We start from the raw sequence: 14,885 nt of genomic DNA on the forward strand, positions 1-14,885 counted from the left end.
GCTCATTTTTCCTGTCTATAAAATGGGCCTATATGACCCACAAAGCCTTCCTCCTTCCTGGGTTCCCAGTTAGTGAGCTCTTGGGTTGGGGCAAGCCTATTGGGAGGTCCGAATCTGCCAGGGCACTGGCAGGCCTGGCCAGGGAGGCCTTGTCTTTTTTTAGAAGGGGAGGCAGTCAGGCCTGGGAGCTAGAGTTAGCACTACCAAGTCCACTTGGGGGCCCCCTCCTGGGACGTGTGCCCTGACTCTGCTCTTGGAGTGCTCTAGAGCATGGGTGAACATCCTAAGCTAGACTGAGTAGATAATTGTAAAGGGCTCTCTACCATATGCTAAGTGGAATCAGAGCTGAAGCAGTTGGCTGCAGTCCAGGAAGGCTTCCCAGAGGAGGTCTCTTTGGAGTAGGGTTTTGAAAGCTGAGTAAGAGTTACTTAGGTGGAGATGAAGGGATGGGTGTTCTTAAAGAGAGAGCGGCAATAGGTATCAGTTACTCAACTCCCTCCTCCGCCCCCACCCTTGCGTAGCCATCTCTGTTTTTCAGGGGCTGGAAGCCTAAAAATGATAACTACCAGAGCCCCTTGCCAGCCAGTTTCTGGTGAGGATCTGCCAGTGGGGAGAAGGCAGGAGGATGAGAGATGCCAGCCTGCCTCTGGCTGCTGCCAGCACTGACTTCAGCAGCATTTGTAGATTCACCAGCTCTGTTGGTTCCAGGGCTGTAGTGACAGCGCCTCCAGCAGCTGGGTGGTGGGGAACAGCTCTTGGGCTGCTGAGCTTCCTGGACAGTAGCTGACTCCTGATTTCTGGATACCACTCCTTCTTCTCTGCTCTTCCAGCACCTCAGATGCCTTGGGAGTCCATTTCCCTTATAAACTCCTTCCCCACCTGAAATAATGGTTCTGTTTTCTTGCTGGGCATTAATTGATAATATGCTCAGGTCATGTAGGCTAGATCCAGGTGCAATGTTTTAAAATTATTTATTTATTTATTTATTGGCTGTGCTGTGTCTTCATTGCTGCACAGGCTTTTCTCTAGTTGTGGAGAGCGGAGGCTACTCTCTAGTTGCGGGCTCAGGCTTTTCATGGCGGTGGCTCCTCTTGTTGTGGAGCACAGGCTCTAGGGATCGCGTGCTTCAGAAGTTGCAGTTCCTGGGCTCTAGAGCACAGGCTTAGTAAGTTCTGGGGCACAGGCTTAGTTGCTTGGATCTCACAGCATGTGGGATCTTCCCAAAGCCGGGATCAAACCTGTGTCTCCTGCATTGGCAGGTGGATTCCTTACCACTAAGTCACCAGGGACGCCCCAGGTGTAATTCTTTAGGAACAGAAAGATTCAGCAGCCTGAAAAATGTGATAACGCACTTTGAGTTTTTTACTTGCATGTCAGGTGTTTCAACACGAGTTCCCTGAAGGAAGAGACTGTCTCCCAGCCACTGTTCAATCAACGAACATTGATGAGTGCTTCATCGCTGTGGAATGAGATGAACGACCAGGTCCCTGCACTTCGGGAAATAGTCTAGACCCAGCGCCATCCAATTGAAACTGAGTCCCCTGAAACTGAGTTCCCCAGGTGAGTTTATGATTAATGTCTCTGTTCAAAACTTTATTCCCTTTCTTGTCCCACCCCCGTTCCCCTAAAGATTGAGGCGTGTCAAGGAAAAGGGGGACCATACCAAGCAGGACCTTGTGGGGATTTCCCAGGTACAAAAATCCCTGTGTGTCCCGTTTCTTGTTAGTGGAAAGAAAAAAAAAAAGGTGTGGAGGGAGGCTTTAGTCTTCTAGACCTTCCTTAAGTTCCAAGGAGCAGGTGCAAGCAGTTAACAATGACGACTATAAAATTACAGGCTTCCTAGTTCCTCCTGAAGGGATATAGATAACAATCTGGTGCATATCTTTGAGTTGCTCTGTAGAGACTAAGACCCCCGCCCAGGTGGAGGATGGAGGCTCTGTGCTGACCACAAGCACGTACCCTAGACTAGCTGGAACCAGAAGGTTGAGATTCCTGACACATCACCTGTTACCCGTCCCCCGCCCCCATCGCCCCGCCACCAACCAATCAGAAGGTCCACCAGCTGATCATGCATCCTATGACCCTCTCCCCTTACACTGTTTTTAAAACCCTTCCCTAAGAGCCAAAGGGGAGTTCAGGTCTTTGGAGCATGAGCTGCCTGTTCTCCTTGCTTGAAAAGAAAGTGAAAGCGTCAGTTGCTCAGTCATGTCTGACTCTTTGCAACCCCATGGACTGTAGCCTGCCAGTCTCCTCTGTCCATGGGATTCTCCAGGCAAGGAATACTGGAGTGGGTTGCCATGCCCTCCTCCAGGAGATCTTCCCGACCCAGGGATCAAACCCAGGTCTCCTGCATTGCAGGTGGATTCTTTACCGTCTGAGCCACCAGAGAAGCCCAAGAATACTGGAGTGGGTAGCCTATCCCTTCCACAGGGGATCTTCTCAACCCAGGGATTGAACCCAGGTCTCCTGTATGGCAGGCAGATTCTTTACCAATGGAGCCATCAGGGAAGCTCAAAACACACTGTTGGCAGTTGGCACCTTGCAAATAAAACCTTACTTTGCTGCAAATACCCGCTGTCAGCGTTTGGCTTTCTGTGTGGCAGGCACATGAGCCCTTGCTCGGTAACACAGTGTGGTAGTCAGTAGCCACCTGAGGCCATGGAGCACTTGAAATGCAGCTAGTCCTAATTGAAATGGGCTGTCAGTGTAAAATACATACCGCATTCCAAAGGCTTTGTATGAAAAGAAGAATGTAAGATATCTCACTCATAATTTTTATGTTGATTATGTGTTGCAATAACAATGTTTATTATACATGCTTATTAAACATAGTATGTTTCAGACATATTAGGTTCAACAAAATACATTACTAAGATGTATTTTACCTGTTTCTTTTTTTAATAGGGCCACTAGAAAAATTTAAATTACATATATGACTTGCATTTGTGGTTCACATTATTTTTCTACTGAACAACACAGGTCTTAGGGGAACTGAGTTGAAACACATCAATTGACCAATTCAGCATTTATTAGGGTCTGTTTAAGAGATACTTGGTCCCCACCCTTGAGGACTTCAGACAGGAAGTGAGGGGCAGGTGTATCAACATGGAGCTAAAAGTCACTGTGATAAATGTTTGAGTTGGTCCACGTTCCAGGGTTCTGAGAAGAAATCTGGGTAGGCTTCACAGAAGAGGTGACTTTAATGTGAAGCATTATGAAATGAATAGGAGTTCATAAGCTGAGTAAGGAAAACACAGCGGCTTTCCAAGGTAAGAGGTTGAAAGTGCGTGGGATGTTAGAAGAGAAACAGGCACTTCATTCTGATCTGAACATGGCTGTTTGGAGATGGGATTGGAGACGGAGCTAAACAGTTGTAGAGCCTTGAATACTGGTTAAATTTAGATCTGAGGGAAGCACTGAAGCTAGGGAAAGGCTCTTAGCATGAAGTGGCTTGTCCAGATGCTAAATGAGCTCACCCACTCACTCTCCTCAAAAGCATGACCAGACCTTGTTTGAATGTGAAAAATAAACTTTTATTTCAGTGCTCGCTGTTTGTAGCTCAAAAGCACATCTACTGCTTGCTTGGAACCCAAAAGCGTTTATAAAACCATAGGGAAACAGAGCAAAACTTATATAGAACGAATATATACTGGCTCATCTTGTGCTTCTCCTTGTGCAAAGCAGAAAGTTCTAAGTGTATCAAGCGTGACTTTCCCCAAGTCCCTCTCTGGGGCTTGGGGGCTCCCTGGAGGCTCTGACCCCACTCACAGAATTCTCTCCCACTTCCCTCCTCCAGGCTGAGGGAAGCCTGGTCACATGGAGAGAGTGAGGAATAAAGTCAGAGATGGCAATTCGTGGGGTCCCCAAGCTTAGTCAGGGGGCAGGGGCTGTGTTCCAGGACTCTGGCTCTTCAAAGAGGAGATGGCTAAGATGCCAGCCTTGTTGCTGGGTGATCAGCATAGGCAACTAAGGCTATTGTGACGTCTAGGCATTGCGGTGGGCGGGCTCATGGTTAGGACAGGGGTTTCTTGGGGGGTCTCTTCCCCCCTATAAATGGGCTCCGAAGGCAGATGCCTGGGCACAGGTGAGGGGACCCAGACACGACTGGGGACAGGAAGGTGGTCACGGTCATGGTCTCACACTTTGAAGCATCCTGGGTCTGTGTCCCAAGGCTCTGTGAAGCCCTGGAGGAGGACCTGCTGTCATTGGCAAGGCTGGGTCATACAAGGCACCGGAAGTGCAGAGCTGGGAGGGCCTTGGAGATGAGCTGGTTCAATCACTCCCTGTGACTAAAGAGGAAACTGAGGCCCAGAGGAGGGGAAGGCAGTAGCTGGCCAGACCTGGGCCTTGAACCTAGGGCTCTAAGCCCTTCCCGTCTCCTCGTCCTAATTGGATCCTTTTTGATCAGGTTCCAAATGGCCTCTCGGACGCAGCCAGGTCAGGGCTGGAGTGGTGGATGGGGCACTGGACTCAGAGTCAGAAGAGCCGGGCTCCTTTCTTGTGCCTCTGCATTAGCCAGCCTTGCAAATATCCAGGATCCCATGGGAGCAGGGCCAGCCGCCTCCCTTCTCCGAGCCCAGTCTCCTCAGCTCCCGCTTTGCAGTTTCCCATGGGGACTGAATGGGCTGATGGGCGTGTGAGCACCAGTATACCCAGGAAGTGCCAGGTACTTACTAGGCGCCTCGCCATTGTGAGAGGGTGGAGGAAGTATTGGGTCAGGGCTGCTGGGATGTGAGGGGATTTGGGGTGTGGTCTGTTCCTGGGACCCTCCCCATCTGCACCTGCTCAGGCTCTGCCGAGGGCCCCCAGGGTCTGGGCTCAACCTGGGGAAAGGGTTCAGGGTACTCTAGGGAGCTGAATTCCTTGATCTGGTCACTGGGCACACTTTTTTTGCCTGCTTCCTAGAAAGGGGCTCTGATGTCAATCAATCAGTTTGGTGGGTGGTCAGTGGCTTTTTAAGGGGCCTCTGGGCTGGGAAGGGAGGGGGAGATGGCCTACCCTCCAGGCTCAGTCAGCCAAGAGGAGAGCTCCCACAGTGCAGGCACAGAGCCTCCCTCATAGGTGAAGGGTGTGGGGAGACAGGCTCAGGGGGACAAGGTGGGCGGGAAGTACATTCGATTCCAAAGGGCCCCCGCAGGCAGCCCACCCCTGCCCTGAGGTCCAGGGCCCAAGGAGGGGCAAGTTTTGTTCATTAGCTTGGGATAAAGATTGGGGTCAATGTGGGGGCCCTCAGTGGCTGAGGTGGGGCTGGCACAGGGACCCCTTAGGAGGGGCCAACGATGACGTTCCTGAAGCCCTTCACGGCCTTCAGCCTATCGCTCTCGAAGTTCACCACCAGCTTGTGGCGGCCCACGTACAGAGGCAGCAGGTCCACCCTCACCTTGACTTCCTCCCCTGCTTCCACGGGGTCTGGGCTGGGAGAGAGAGAGAAAGAGGGTAAGGAGAGGGGCTCTGGCCTGGTCCCCATGATGAGGGATGGGGATGACACGTGACTACTGAGATCTCAGCCCAGTGCCTCCACGGATGTACAGCTGAATAACGACAGGATAAAATGGGCCCTGCTCATAACTCTCAAGGACCTGGGCCATCGCCCTCCTCTGTGTGTGTGTGTGTGTGTATGAGAGTGAATGGTGTGCCAGGGCGTAAGATGTGGATGCTCATGTGACCACATGCATGAAAATGCACTGAGCTGTACATGTGTGATTTGTATTGTATACTGTATGCAAATGATATTACAACAAAAAGTGAAAAAACAAGTGTAAATGCTCATAAGCATATGGGTATATAGACAATTATCTGTGAGGGTACATGGCACAGGCACGCGTGTGCACCTGTGTGCATGGGAGGACTTGTGTGTCTTGAGGCGGGGGTTTAGTGACTGAATGTGTACCTGTTCAGCTGTGTGAACTGTGTGCACAGGATGCAGCTGATGTGTGGGTGTTTGGACATAGACCTGTGTGGGTGAGTGTGTGGGTGATGAGAGGAGGGGGCTAGAGCCCAGGGCTCAGTGTCTAAGGGCACCTGTCCCCTCCACGAGCGTCCACTCTCTGCTCCCGGCCCTGGTGGGAGGGACGGGCACTTACATGTCCACAGTCTTCTGCTCCTCAATCAGGCCTGCTCCCTCCACAGTGAAGGTGCAGCCCGACAGCGCCACAGTGAGCGGGTTCTGCAGAGATATCTCAGCCACCAGCTTGCGGTTCTGCTTGGGCTCTCCCAGGATCTGGAGGAGACACGGGGTGGATGTCACGGGCAGCAGAGACAGAGAGGGGCCCAGAGCCGCTCCAGGGCAGGCAGGGTCCCAAATGAGCCATTTCCATCTCCACTGCAATTTGGCCCCATGTCTGCGCAGCTCCGCCGCTGTCATTCCTCGCCTCACCCAGAAAACACGGATGATGACTCCTGCCCAGGCCTCCTCCTTCACGGAGGTGCAGAGAGGCTCCACGTGACCCACGGGATGTGTAAAGTGCCTCCTTCATTCTAAGGTCTGGGGTGGAAAAATCAGAGGCTTTGGAAGCAGGCTGATCTCTGTCCCTTCCTTGCTGTGTGACCTTGGCAAAGATACCACCACCTTCTCTGAGCTTTGGTTTCTTCATAGGAGAGAAATGCCTGACTGCAGGGTTCTCACGAGGATTCACTGAGCTAACATATGCAAGATCCTAGCAGACTGTCCAGCACACAGCACTCACTCCCCACCCCGCCACCCCCTGCTCTTTACCATTTATTTGTAACGGCAGCACTTGAGGACCTGGGGCTGAGACTGCTCCAAGTGAATCACTGTGATGACCATGATGACGCTGATGGTCAGTATTAATCAGCTTTTATTGCACCCTCATGACATGCTGGATACAGTCTATGTGTTTCCTGTAGACTCACAGCTAATCCTTATAACACCCATTTTACAGATGAACAAATAGACTCCAGAGTCTGAGCCCTTAACAACTCCACCCCTTCCTGCCCCACCAGGGCCCCAGGACCTCAGAATCTTGCCTTGGGAGTTCAGCTTTTAAGGGCCCACAATTCTGAGATCCCTAAATGTCATGATCCTACTACTCTGGGATGTGCGGATTCATTCCTGGAGGCTATGAGTCCCAAATTCTGTTTCACGATGCTTTTCTTTGATGAAGCTAGATTTGAGGAATCCTGGGGCATCAGAGATCTTGAGTCTGTAGGGAGGGAGGTACATGCAGGTGTGGGATCTGGACCTGGGGACCCAGCCCTTACCCGGATCTTGATTTCTGGGTTCTCCAGGTAGATGTCCCTCTCGGCCAGCAGGTAGCTATTGGCAGCTGGCTCAATAAGGAGGCCCCGCACCTTGATAAGGTTCGATTCGGTCAGGCAATCACAGTACTTTTCGTAGAGGATTCGAAGGGGAATGCTCTTCTCTGCAGAAGGGGAGAGGGGAGAACACTCATGCCATCTGAATCATGGCCCCCACCTCTCCTATGGCACCTCCACAAGGCACAGAGAGGGCAAGGGATGAGCTTGAGGTCACACAGCTGGTGAATGACTGGGCAGGTCCCAGCACTTTCTCCCACCTGCCCTGGCTCTAGCACTCCCAGAAAGGAAGTGGGATGAATGGCCTGGGTTTTAATCCTGCCTCTGCCCTTTGCTACCTGGGGATGCTGGGTGAGTCACCCTACCTCTCAGGATGTCCATTTCCCCTCACGAGGTTGGTGGAATTGTATCCATTTTACAGATGAAGAAACACTTCTGCCCATAAGTGTTCAGAAGGGGAGAGTTGGTCCTGTTTGGACCACTGACTGACTGTGTGAGCCTGGGGAGATGACCTCCCCCCTCTGTTTCTGCTCGTTTCCTCTCTGTTCCCAGGAGCATCTGGATCCCACAGGGCAGAGCTAAGACCAGAGATCAGTTCAGAGCAAAAGTCACACAGCGATGGGGGTAAGAACGAAGCTGGCAGGGCCAATCTCCCCACTGCAGAGAAGCAAAGTGTGGATCTTAGCCCTGTTTCTCAGACAAGAACACGGAAGCCCTAGGGCACGAGGGTCAGCTTATGAGAGGCTGGCAGGAGCAGTGGAAAAGGGCACAGGAACTGGACGGATTATCCACAGACCACAGAGAAAATTCGGTACACATATACAGTGGAATATTACTCAGCTATAAAAAAGGATGAAATAGTGTCATTTGCCAGAGAAGGCAATGGCACCCCACTCCAGTACTCTTGCCTGGAAAATCCATGGACAGAGGAGCCTGGTAGGCTGCAGTCCATGGGGTCGCTAAGAGTCGGACATGACTGAGCAACTTCACTTTCACTTTTCTCTTTCATGCATTGGAGAAGGAAATGGCAACCCACTCCAGTATTCTCGCCTGGAGAATCCCAGGGATGGCGGAGCCTGGTGGGCTGCCGTCTATGAGGTCACACAGAGTCGGACATGACTGAAGCGACTTAGCGTTAGCATTAGCATTAGTGTCATTTGCTGCGACATGGATGGACCTGGAGGTTATCATACTGAGTGAAGACAGACAGACACATATCAAATGGTATCGCTCATATGTGGAATCTAAAGAAACGATACAAAGGAACCTATTTACAAAATAGAGATTGAGTCACAGATGTAGAAAACAAACTCCTGGTTACCAGTGGAGGAGAGGGGAGGAGGCAGGATAAATTGGAAGACTGGGATTGAGATATACATACTATATTTAGACTAGATAACTAATAAGAACCTACTGAATAGCACAGGGAACTCTATTCAATACTCTGAGATGACCTGTCTGGGAAGGGAGCCTAGAAAACAGTGTATATATGTGTATAACTGACTCCCTTTGCTGTACAGCAGAAACTAACACAACATTGTAAATTAACTATACTGCTATTTTTTTTTAAAAAAGAGAGAATCCATAGGCTTACGGCAGGCTCTGCTTGTTCACGTGGTCACAGAGAACCTTGGGAGAAATCCTTTCTGTCCCTTGTGTGTGTGTGTGTGTGTGTGTGTGTGTGAGCTGCTCAGTCGTGTCAACTCTCCCGCCAGGCTCCTCTGTCCATGGGATTCTCCAGGCAAGAATACTGGAGTGGGTTGCCATTCCCTTCTCCAGGGGATCTTCCCAATCCAGGGATAGAACCCAAGTCTCCTGCATTGCAGGCAGAGCCTGCCCCATTAAACAGGAATGTTGGAAGGATGGTGCTGGGACTCCGTGGAGCCCAGTCAACCATGATGGGCCATGCTGCTTCCTCTTTTTCTGTCATCTGCTCCCTTCCTCCCCCCAAGAGACTCGAGTTTCCCAAACTCTAGTCATTCATGTGATGTTTCACACGTCTGAGTAAATCCTCATTATTTGCTCATTATTTTTCTTTCAGTCTGCTTGCTTCATACTTTTCAACCTTTTCTGGTTAGGGAATCTTGTTACCATTATTTGCAGCAAACCTGTCTATTTACCACAAGTAGGAGGAAGCTGGTAAAAACAAACACCAGCAAACAATGTCAAGTTTATTCATTCAGGGTCATATTCTTGTTTGCTGAGTGCTCTGAGTTCAGGACCTGAGTTTACTGTTAACGAGGGAGATTAGCAAGGGTCAGGGGTGCCCAGGCCAGCGAGCACCCGCTGGGAGGTCATCTACAGGACTGTGAAGGCCTGAGCAGACGGCCACCTTCTCTCTGCATGGGTCAAGGTCCAGGTCCTGGCCATGCACACTCGGTGCCCCCTATCCTGCTCTCTGGAAAATGAGCGCCCAGCCCTCCCGTCACTCATTCCCCGGGTGGACCTGCCCCAACCTCGGCTCCGATGACATAGAAGGAAAAAAAACACAGCTTCTGCCAAAAAGGACAAAAAGGAGTGAAAAATTCCTGGGTCAGGAATTGGTGGAGCGGAGTGGAAACTCTGACCAGTTCCACGGAGAAGAAGGAAAACACGGCTCTCCAGGAGCCTGGAGGGGGTGGCCCCTGCTGTTAACTTTTCCGGAGGCTGAGGTCAGGGTGAGACAGGACCTTTGAGAATTGCCATCCACGGGCTAGGGGCCTTGGCCTGGCTTCAGGCCAGCGCTGGCCGAAAAAAAGAAACGTGTGCGGTTACTGTCACTCATTACTTAGATACCCCTTTGACCATCACAGAGATTGTGCTGCCCCACCTGGAGGGGTGAGGGCCCCAGAGAGAGGGGGCACGGGCAGGAAGCGGGAGAGCCGCAGAGCCAGGAGGCCAGGGTAAGGGCCGCTGGTTTCAGTTCAGCTGTCCTAGGCCTGGCTTCCTGTCCACCAGCATGTGGAAATCCCCTGGATCTTATCATCAAAGCATAACCAGCAACTCAGGAAAAGTTCAGGGTCTTGGAGGGTGGGAGAATCAGGGTGACCTTGGCCTGGGAGGCCTCAATAGCGCACCCTGGCCTAGCCCCAGCTTCCAGCTTGAGGGCAGTGCCCCGGACTGCTGCCCTCCTCCGCTTTCTCCCGACAGGCTGTGCCCCTCGGGGGTCTACAGAGCAGGTGGGACCCCTCTGCTATGAACACTTTCCCAGGAAGAGACACTGGCAGGCGTGGCTGAAGCAGAACAATGCTGTGAGGAGCCCAGATGTATCTGGGAGGCAAAGTGTGACTCAACAGCGGCCCGGGAGGAAGTCACTCTGGCATCTTGGTTCAGGTTGGGGTTCACCTTATGAAACATATTCCAGGAAAGACACTTCCGCCCTTTGAAGAGGTTCTGAATGTGAGGAAGAGTTGACACGTGCATTCGCACAACGGGGCTGGCGCTCTCTAAAGATGAACCAGGTCTCTCTTGCATTTGGAGGTGGCCCCCACTCTGTTTATGGAGTGGGTTTCCTCCCTGAATCAACATTTGACTTAAAAAAAAAAATAAAGAAAAGATGAACCACCTTTCTAAAAATAGGGAAGCTGAGGCCTGGAATAGAGAAGAGAAATACCCAGGAGCTCACAGCCTGCAGGCGGAAGTGCAGAAAGTAGGACCTGGGTGTGTCCCAAACACCCCACACACCTGGAGGGCCAGCGTCCTGCCCCTGACTTGGGGCCCAGAGGCAGAGTTGAGAGCCCGGTCCTCCAGACACCAGCAATGTTGGCCGTGACTCAGGAAGCTCTGAGCCCAGCCTGGAGAGCACTGTCCGGCACAGCAGCTGTTCAGCAAAGGTGCTTCTTGTCCTCCCCACACCTGTCTGCGCTTGCTCAGTGGGGCATGAAGGGCCCCACCATGGCCGGGCGCCATTTTACATCTTCCAGATCTTTCCAGAACACACATCTCCTTCAGTCCTCAGAGCCACCCACGAGGGGCGTGTCAATGCCCCAAACTGACAGCTGAGTGTGGTGTGAGGCCCGAGGCTGTACATCTAGAAGGTGGGAGAGGTTTTTCCCCGGCTGTGCAGTAGTTAGGACCTTACGCTCCCAATGCAGGTGGGCAGCAGTTCGATCCCTGGTCTGGGAACTAGAATCCCACGTGCTGCATGGTGTGACCAATAATTAAGAATAATAATAGAAGGTGGCAGAGCCAGATTCAAGGCCAAGTCTGGCCTTTGCACATGCCTTTTGGCAGTGAAAGTGTTGGGGCCCTAGCCTGGTACCAACTGGCTCTGTCCCCAAGGCTTCCCCGCTGCTCCTGGACGCTGACAGAGTCTGCTCTGTCCTGGCGTGTAGCTCCAGGAGTGCCTGCCTGAGATAAAGGCCCTAGAGCTGACTGATGTTCTGCTCAAACCACGCTGTTCCCAGGTCCTCTCCCAACTCCAAGACTCCCCTATCCTCCTCATGCCCGTAGGCTCCCAACACAGAAGCCAGAAAAGGGCCACTGCGGGGGCTGAGGGAGAGACCAGGCTCCACGCTGCGTCACTAAGTGACTTCATCAGCCACAACCCCACTCAGGGCCTCCGGCTTATTTTTAGGGAGATAACCAGGCATGGTGACAAAGCGGACAGTGAAACGGATCAAGGGGACGATGACTGTGCAGGCGACCGACCAGGAAGAAAGAGCGACAGAGGCTCAGCCCAGGGGTGAGGGCTGGGTGAGTCGCTGACATCATTTCAGCCCCAAACATGGAAGAGGATCTGCTCCCAGGGAGGTCTGGCCAGGCCCTGGAGCATATGTTCACGCATAAATGTGGAGTCTAGAAAAATGGCACAGATGAGCCTATTTGCAGAGCAGGGATAGAGACTCGGACATAGAGAATGGATGGGTAGGCACAGTTGGGAGGGGTGTGAATTGGAAATTTAGGATTGATATATATACACTACCATGTGTAAACTAGACAGCTAATGGGAAGCTACTGTATAGCTCAGTTCGAAGCTCTGTGATGACCTAGAGGGGTGGGATAGGGAGCAGAGGGTGAGAGGGAGGTCCCAGAGGGAGGAGATATATGTAAACATACAGCGATTCACTCTGCTGTACACAGAAACTAACACAACAAAGTAAAGCAACTATACCCCCAATTAAAAAGATAAAAACCTAAGAAGAGAAGATCAAGGCTCTTCCCATCCCTGTGGGAACAACACTGTCCAACATGGCAGCTTCCGGCCACATATGGCTGTTTAAATGGAATGAAAACTTTAGTCCCGCAATTGCGTGAGTCACACTGCAAGCGTTCAATAGCCACATGGAGCTAGTGGTCACATGGAGCTAGTGGACAGCACAGATATAGAACGTTCTCATATCTCCGACAGTTCTCTGGGCAGCACTAGTCTTGAATCTCTTCTCCCTGAGAACCTCCAGAAGAACAGGAGCGGTTCTCGAAAGGGCTCTGGGGAGAGACAGCTGCAGTGTGAGTTGCTGGAGGCAGAGGGCAGGAATTTGCTGGAAGGGGCAGTAAGTAGAGAGTCTGGGAAAGCAGTCAGGGGTCACATGAAGATGAGCTGAAACAAAATAGAACAGTTGCTGCGAGTACAGGTTCAAGTTTCTGTCCTGTCACTTCCTAACTGTGTGCCCTTAGGAAAGCTACTTAACCTCTCTGTTGTCAGTCTTCTCAACTGGAAAACAGGAGCCATACAAGAATCCACCTCCTACTTTTGTTATAAGAAGGAACTGGGTTGCTATTTATAAAGTGCCAAGGACAGGGCCAGACCTGCAGTGAGGCAGATTGTACATGCTCAGTGCTCGGGGCACAGTCCAGTCAGTGTGGTCAACAGCTGCTCCAGGAACACAGAACCTTACCAGAGTAGGGCTCCAGGGAAAGGCTGAGCAGATCCTTGGTGCCGCACTCAGGTCCCAGGATCCCATTGTAGCTGACAGTGCGGGCACAGAGCAGGAGGCGGCCAGTGTGCTCCTCAGGGGTGCTGTTGGTGATGTGGGCAAAGACGTCGAAGTCGCAGCCTCTGTTCATGCCCTCGCCCACACGGATCCGCATGGCCACCCCTGTCTCCTCTTTGTTAACCAGTTTGTTCAGATGGTTGGCTCTTGTGAAGGCTTCCCTTTCCTCTGGGGACCCTGTGGGGATAGGGTAGAGAGCTTCATCACAGCTGGACAGGGGATCAATGAGGAGGCGGCTGGGGGCAGAGCAAGCTGGCTTCTCAAAGTCTTGGTGACCCAGAGCACCCAGAAGGAGCCCCTTCTTTACATTACTGTGCTAGGAGGAGGAAAGTATTTTATTTACTTCCCACAAGCAAACTCCTATACATCCCTCAAGACCCATCCCCAAATGACCCCTCCTCCAGGATGCCTTCTCTGACTACTTCCCCAGGATGAATGACTCACAATACCTTTTGGAGTTTCATAGCTGCCATTTTTTTTTGGCCCACTAGGGTGTTTTTTTTTTTTTTTTTCTGTTCATATGCTTACACTCGCAAGTCTCTTAGGGACTAAGACTGTGTTTCACTTAATCTTAAGTCATACCCAATGCCTACAACATTGCTTAGTGCCTAGCAGGCACTAATACAATTCAAACTTTCTCACCTCCAAGCATTTGCACAGGGACTGCTTTTACGTGAAATCCTTTCCATCACTTCTCCAACTGTTGAGTTCTCCAGTAGAACTGCCCCCTCCTTTATACCATTTATTTCTCCCCTATGTGCCTTTTATTTTTTCCCAAGTGTTGTTGGATGTATATCCATTTCTTCTATTAAATCAACAACTCTAGACATTTCAGAGGCCAGGAAAATCATCTTTTCCTTCTGTTTTATCCCTTCCTGCAGGAGCATGGCCACTTCACAGCCAATCCCCAGGCAGCCCTTCAAAGGTCAATGGGGGTCAGATGAGGGCTGTGGTTTCTTGGTCACTTCTGTGGAACCTACTGTGCTTGGAACACAGTAGATGCTTCAAAAATATCTGTCTACTGAATCGGCCACTGGATGTGCAAAATAAACCACTTTCTTTCCCCACTCCTGATTTAACATCAGTAGCAAAAAGAAGCTTCATCTTGCTGTCTGACTGAGCCCATCTTATTATCTTTAAGCTTCTTTTGGTCCATTTCTCTTTGAACCTTTCCAATCTACCTTCATACCCACTTCCCCGGCTCTTTATGAAATACTGCAACGATAAACACTACAGTTTGTCTTCCATGGGGCTTCTCTTCCATGGCCCCTCTGGCCTTCCAAGCCTCTTCAGCACATACACTGCAGTAAAAAGGCATGGAACTGCCCGTCTATTGTAGCTCCCATGACTAATGAGTACTGTTAATAAGGGGCTTCCCAGGTGACACCAGTGGTAAAGAACCTGTCTGCCAATGCAGGAAATGTAAGAGACATGGGCTCAATCCCTGAGTTGGGAAGATCCCCTAGAGGAGGGCATGACAACCCACTCCAGTATTCTTGTCTGGAGAATCCCATGGACAGAGAGGAGCCTGGAGGGCTACAGTCCATAGGGTCACAAAGAGTCAGACACGACTGAAGCAACTCAACATGGACGCACGCACTATTAATAAACATGGACATCCTAATTTTTTGTTACGATGCATGCCTCTCCTATTTAACAGCCATCCCTTTTGGTTTTACTAAGAGTCAAACCAACCAA

General features: G+C 51.1%; 1 protein-coding gene across 1 annotated transcript in view; it reads right to left on the reverse strand.

Moving 5' to 3' along the window:
- Positions 1-3,508: 3,508 nt before the first annotated feature.
- TGM2 (transglutaminase 2) overlaps positions 3,509-14,885 on the reverse strand; it is a 34,563-nt gene continuing 23,186 nt past the window's right edge. Inside the window, exons 10-13 of the mRNA XM_019972403.2 lie at positions 13,092-13,364; positions 7,222-7,382; positions 6,084-6,220; positions 3,509-5,414 (exon numbers count right to left, since the gene is read on the reverse strand). Of these exons, the coding sequence (XP_019827962.1) occupies positions 5,264-5,414; positions 6,084-6,220; positions 7,222-7,382; positions 13,092-13,364 (722 nt within the window). The 3' untranslated portion in view covers positions 3,509-5,263. The remainder of the gene's footprint in view (positions 5,415-6,083; positions 6,221-7,221; positions 7,383-13,091; positions 13,365-14,885) is intronic.

Source organism: Bos indicus, chromosome 13, assembly GCF_029378745.1.
Source record: "Bos indicus isolate NIAB-ARS_2022 breed Sahiwal x Tharparkar chromosome 13, NIAB-ARS_B.indTharparkar_mat_pri_1.0, whole genome shotgun sequence".
Classification (NCBI taxonomy): domain Eukaryota; kingdom Metazoa; phylum Chordata; class Mammalia; order Artiodactyla; family Bovidae; genus Bos; species Bos indicus.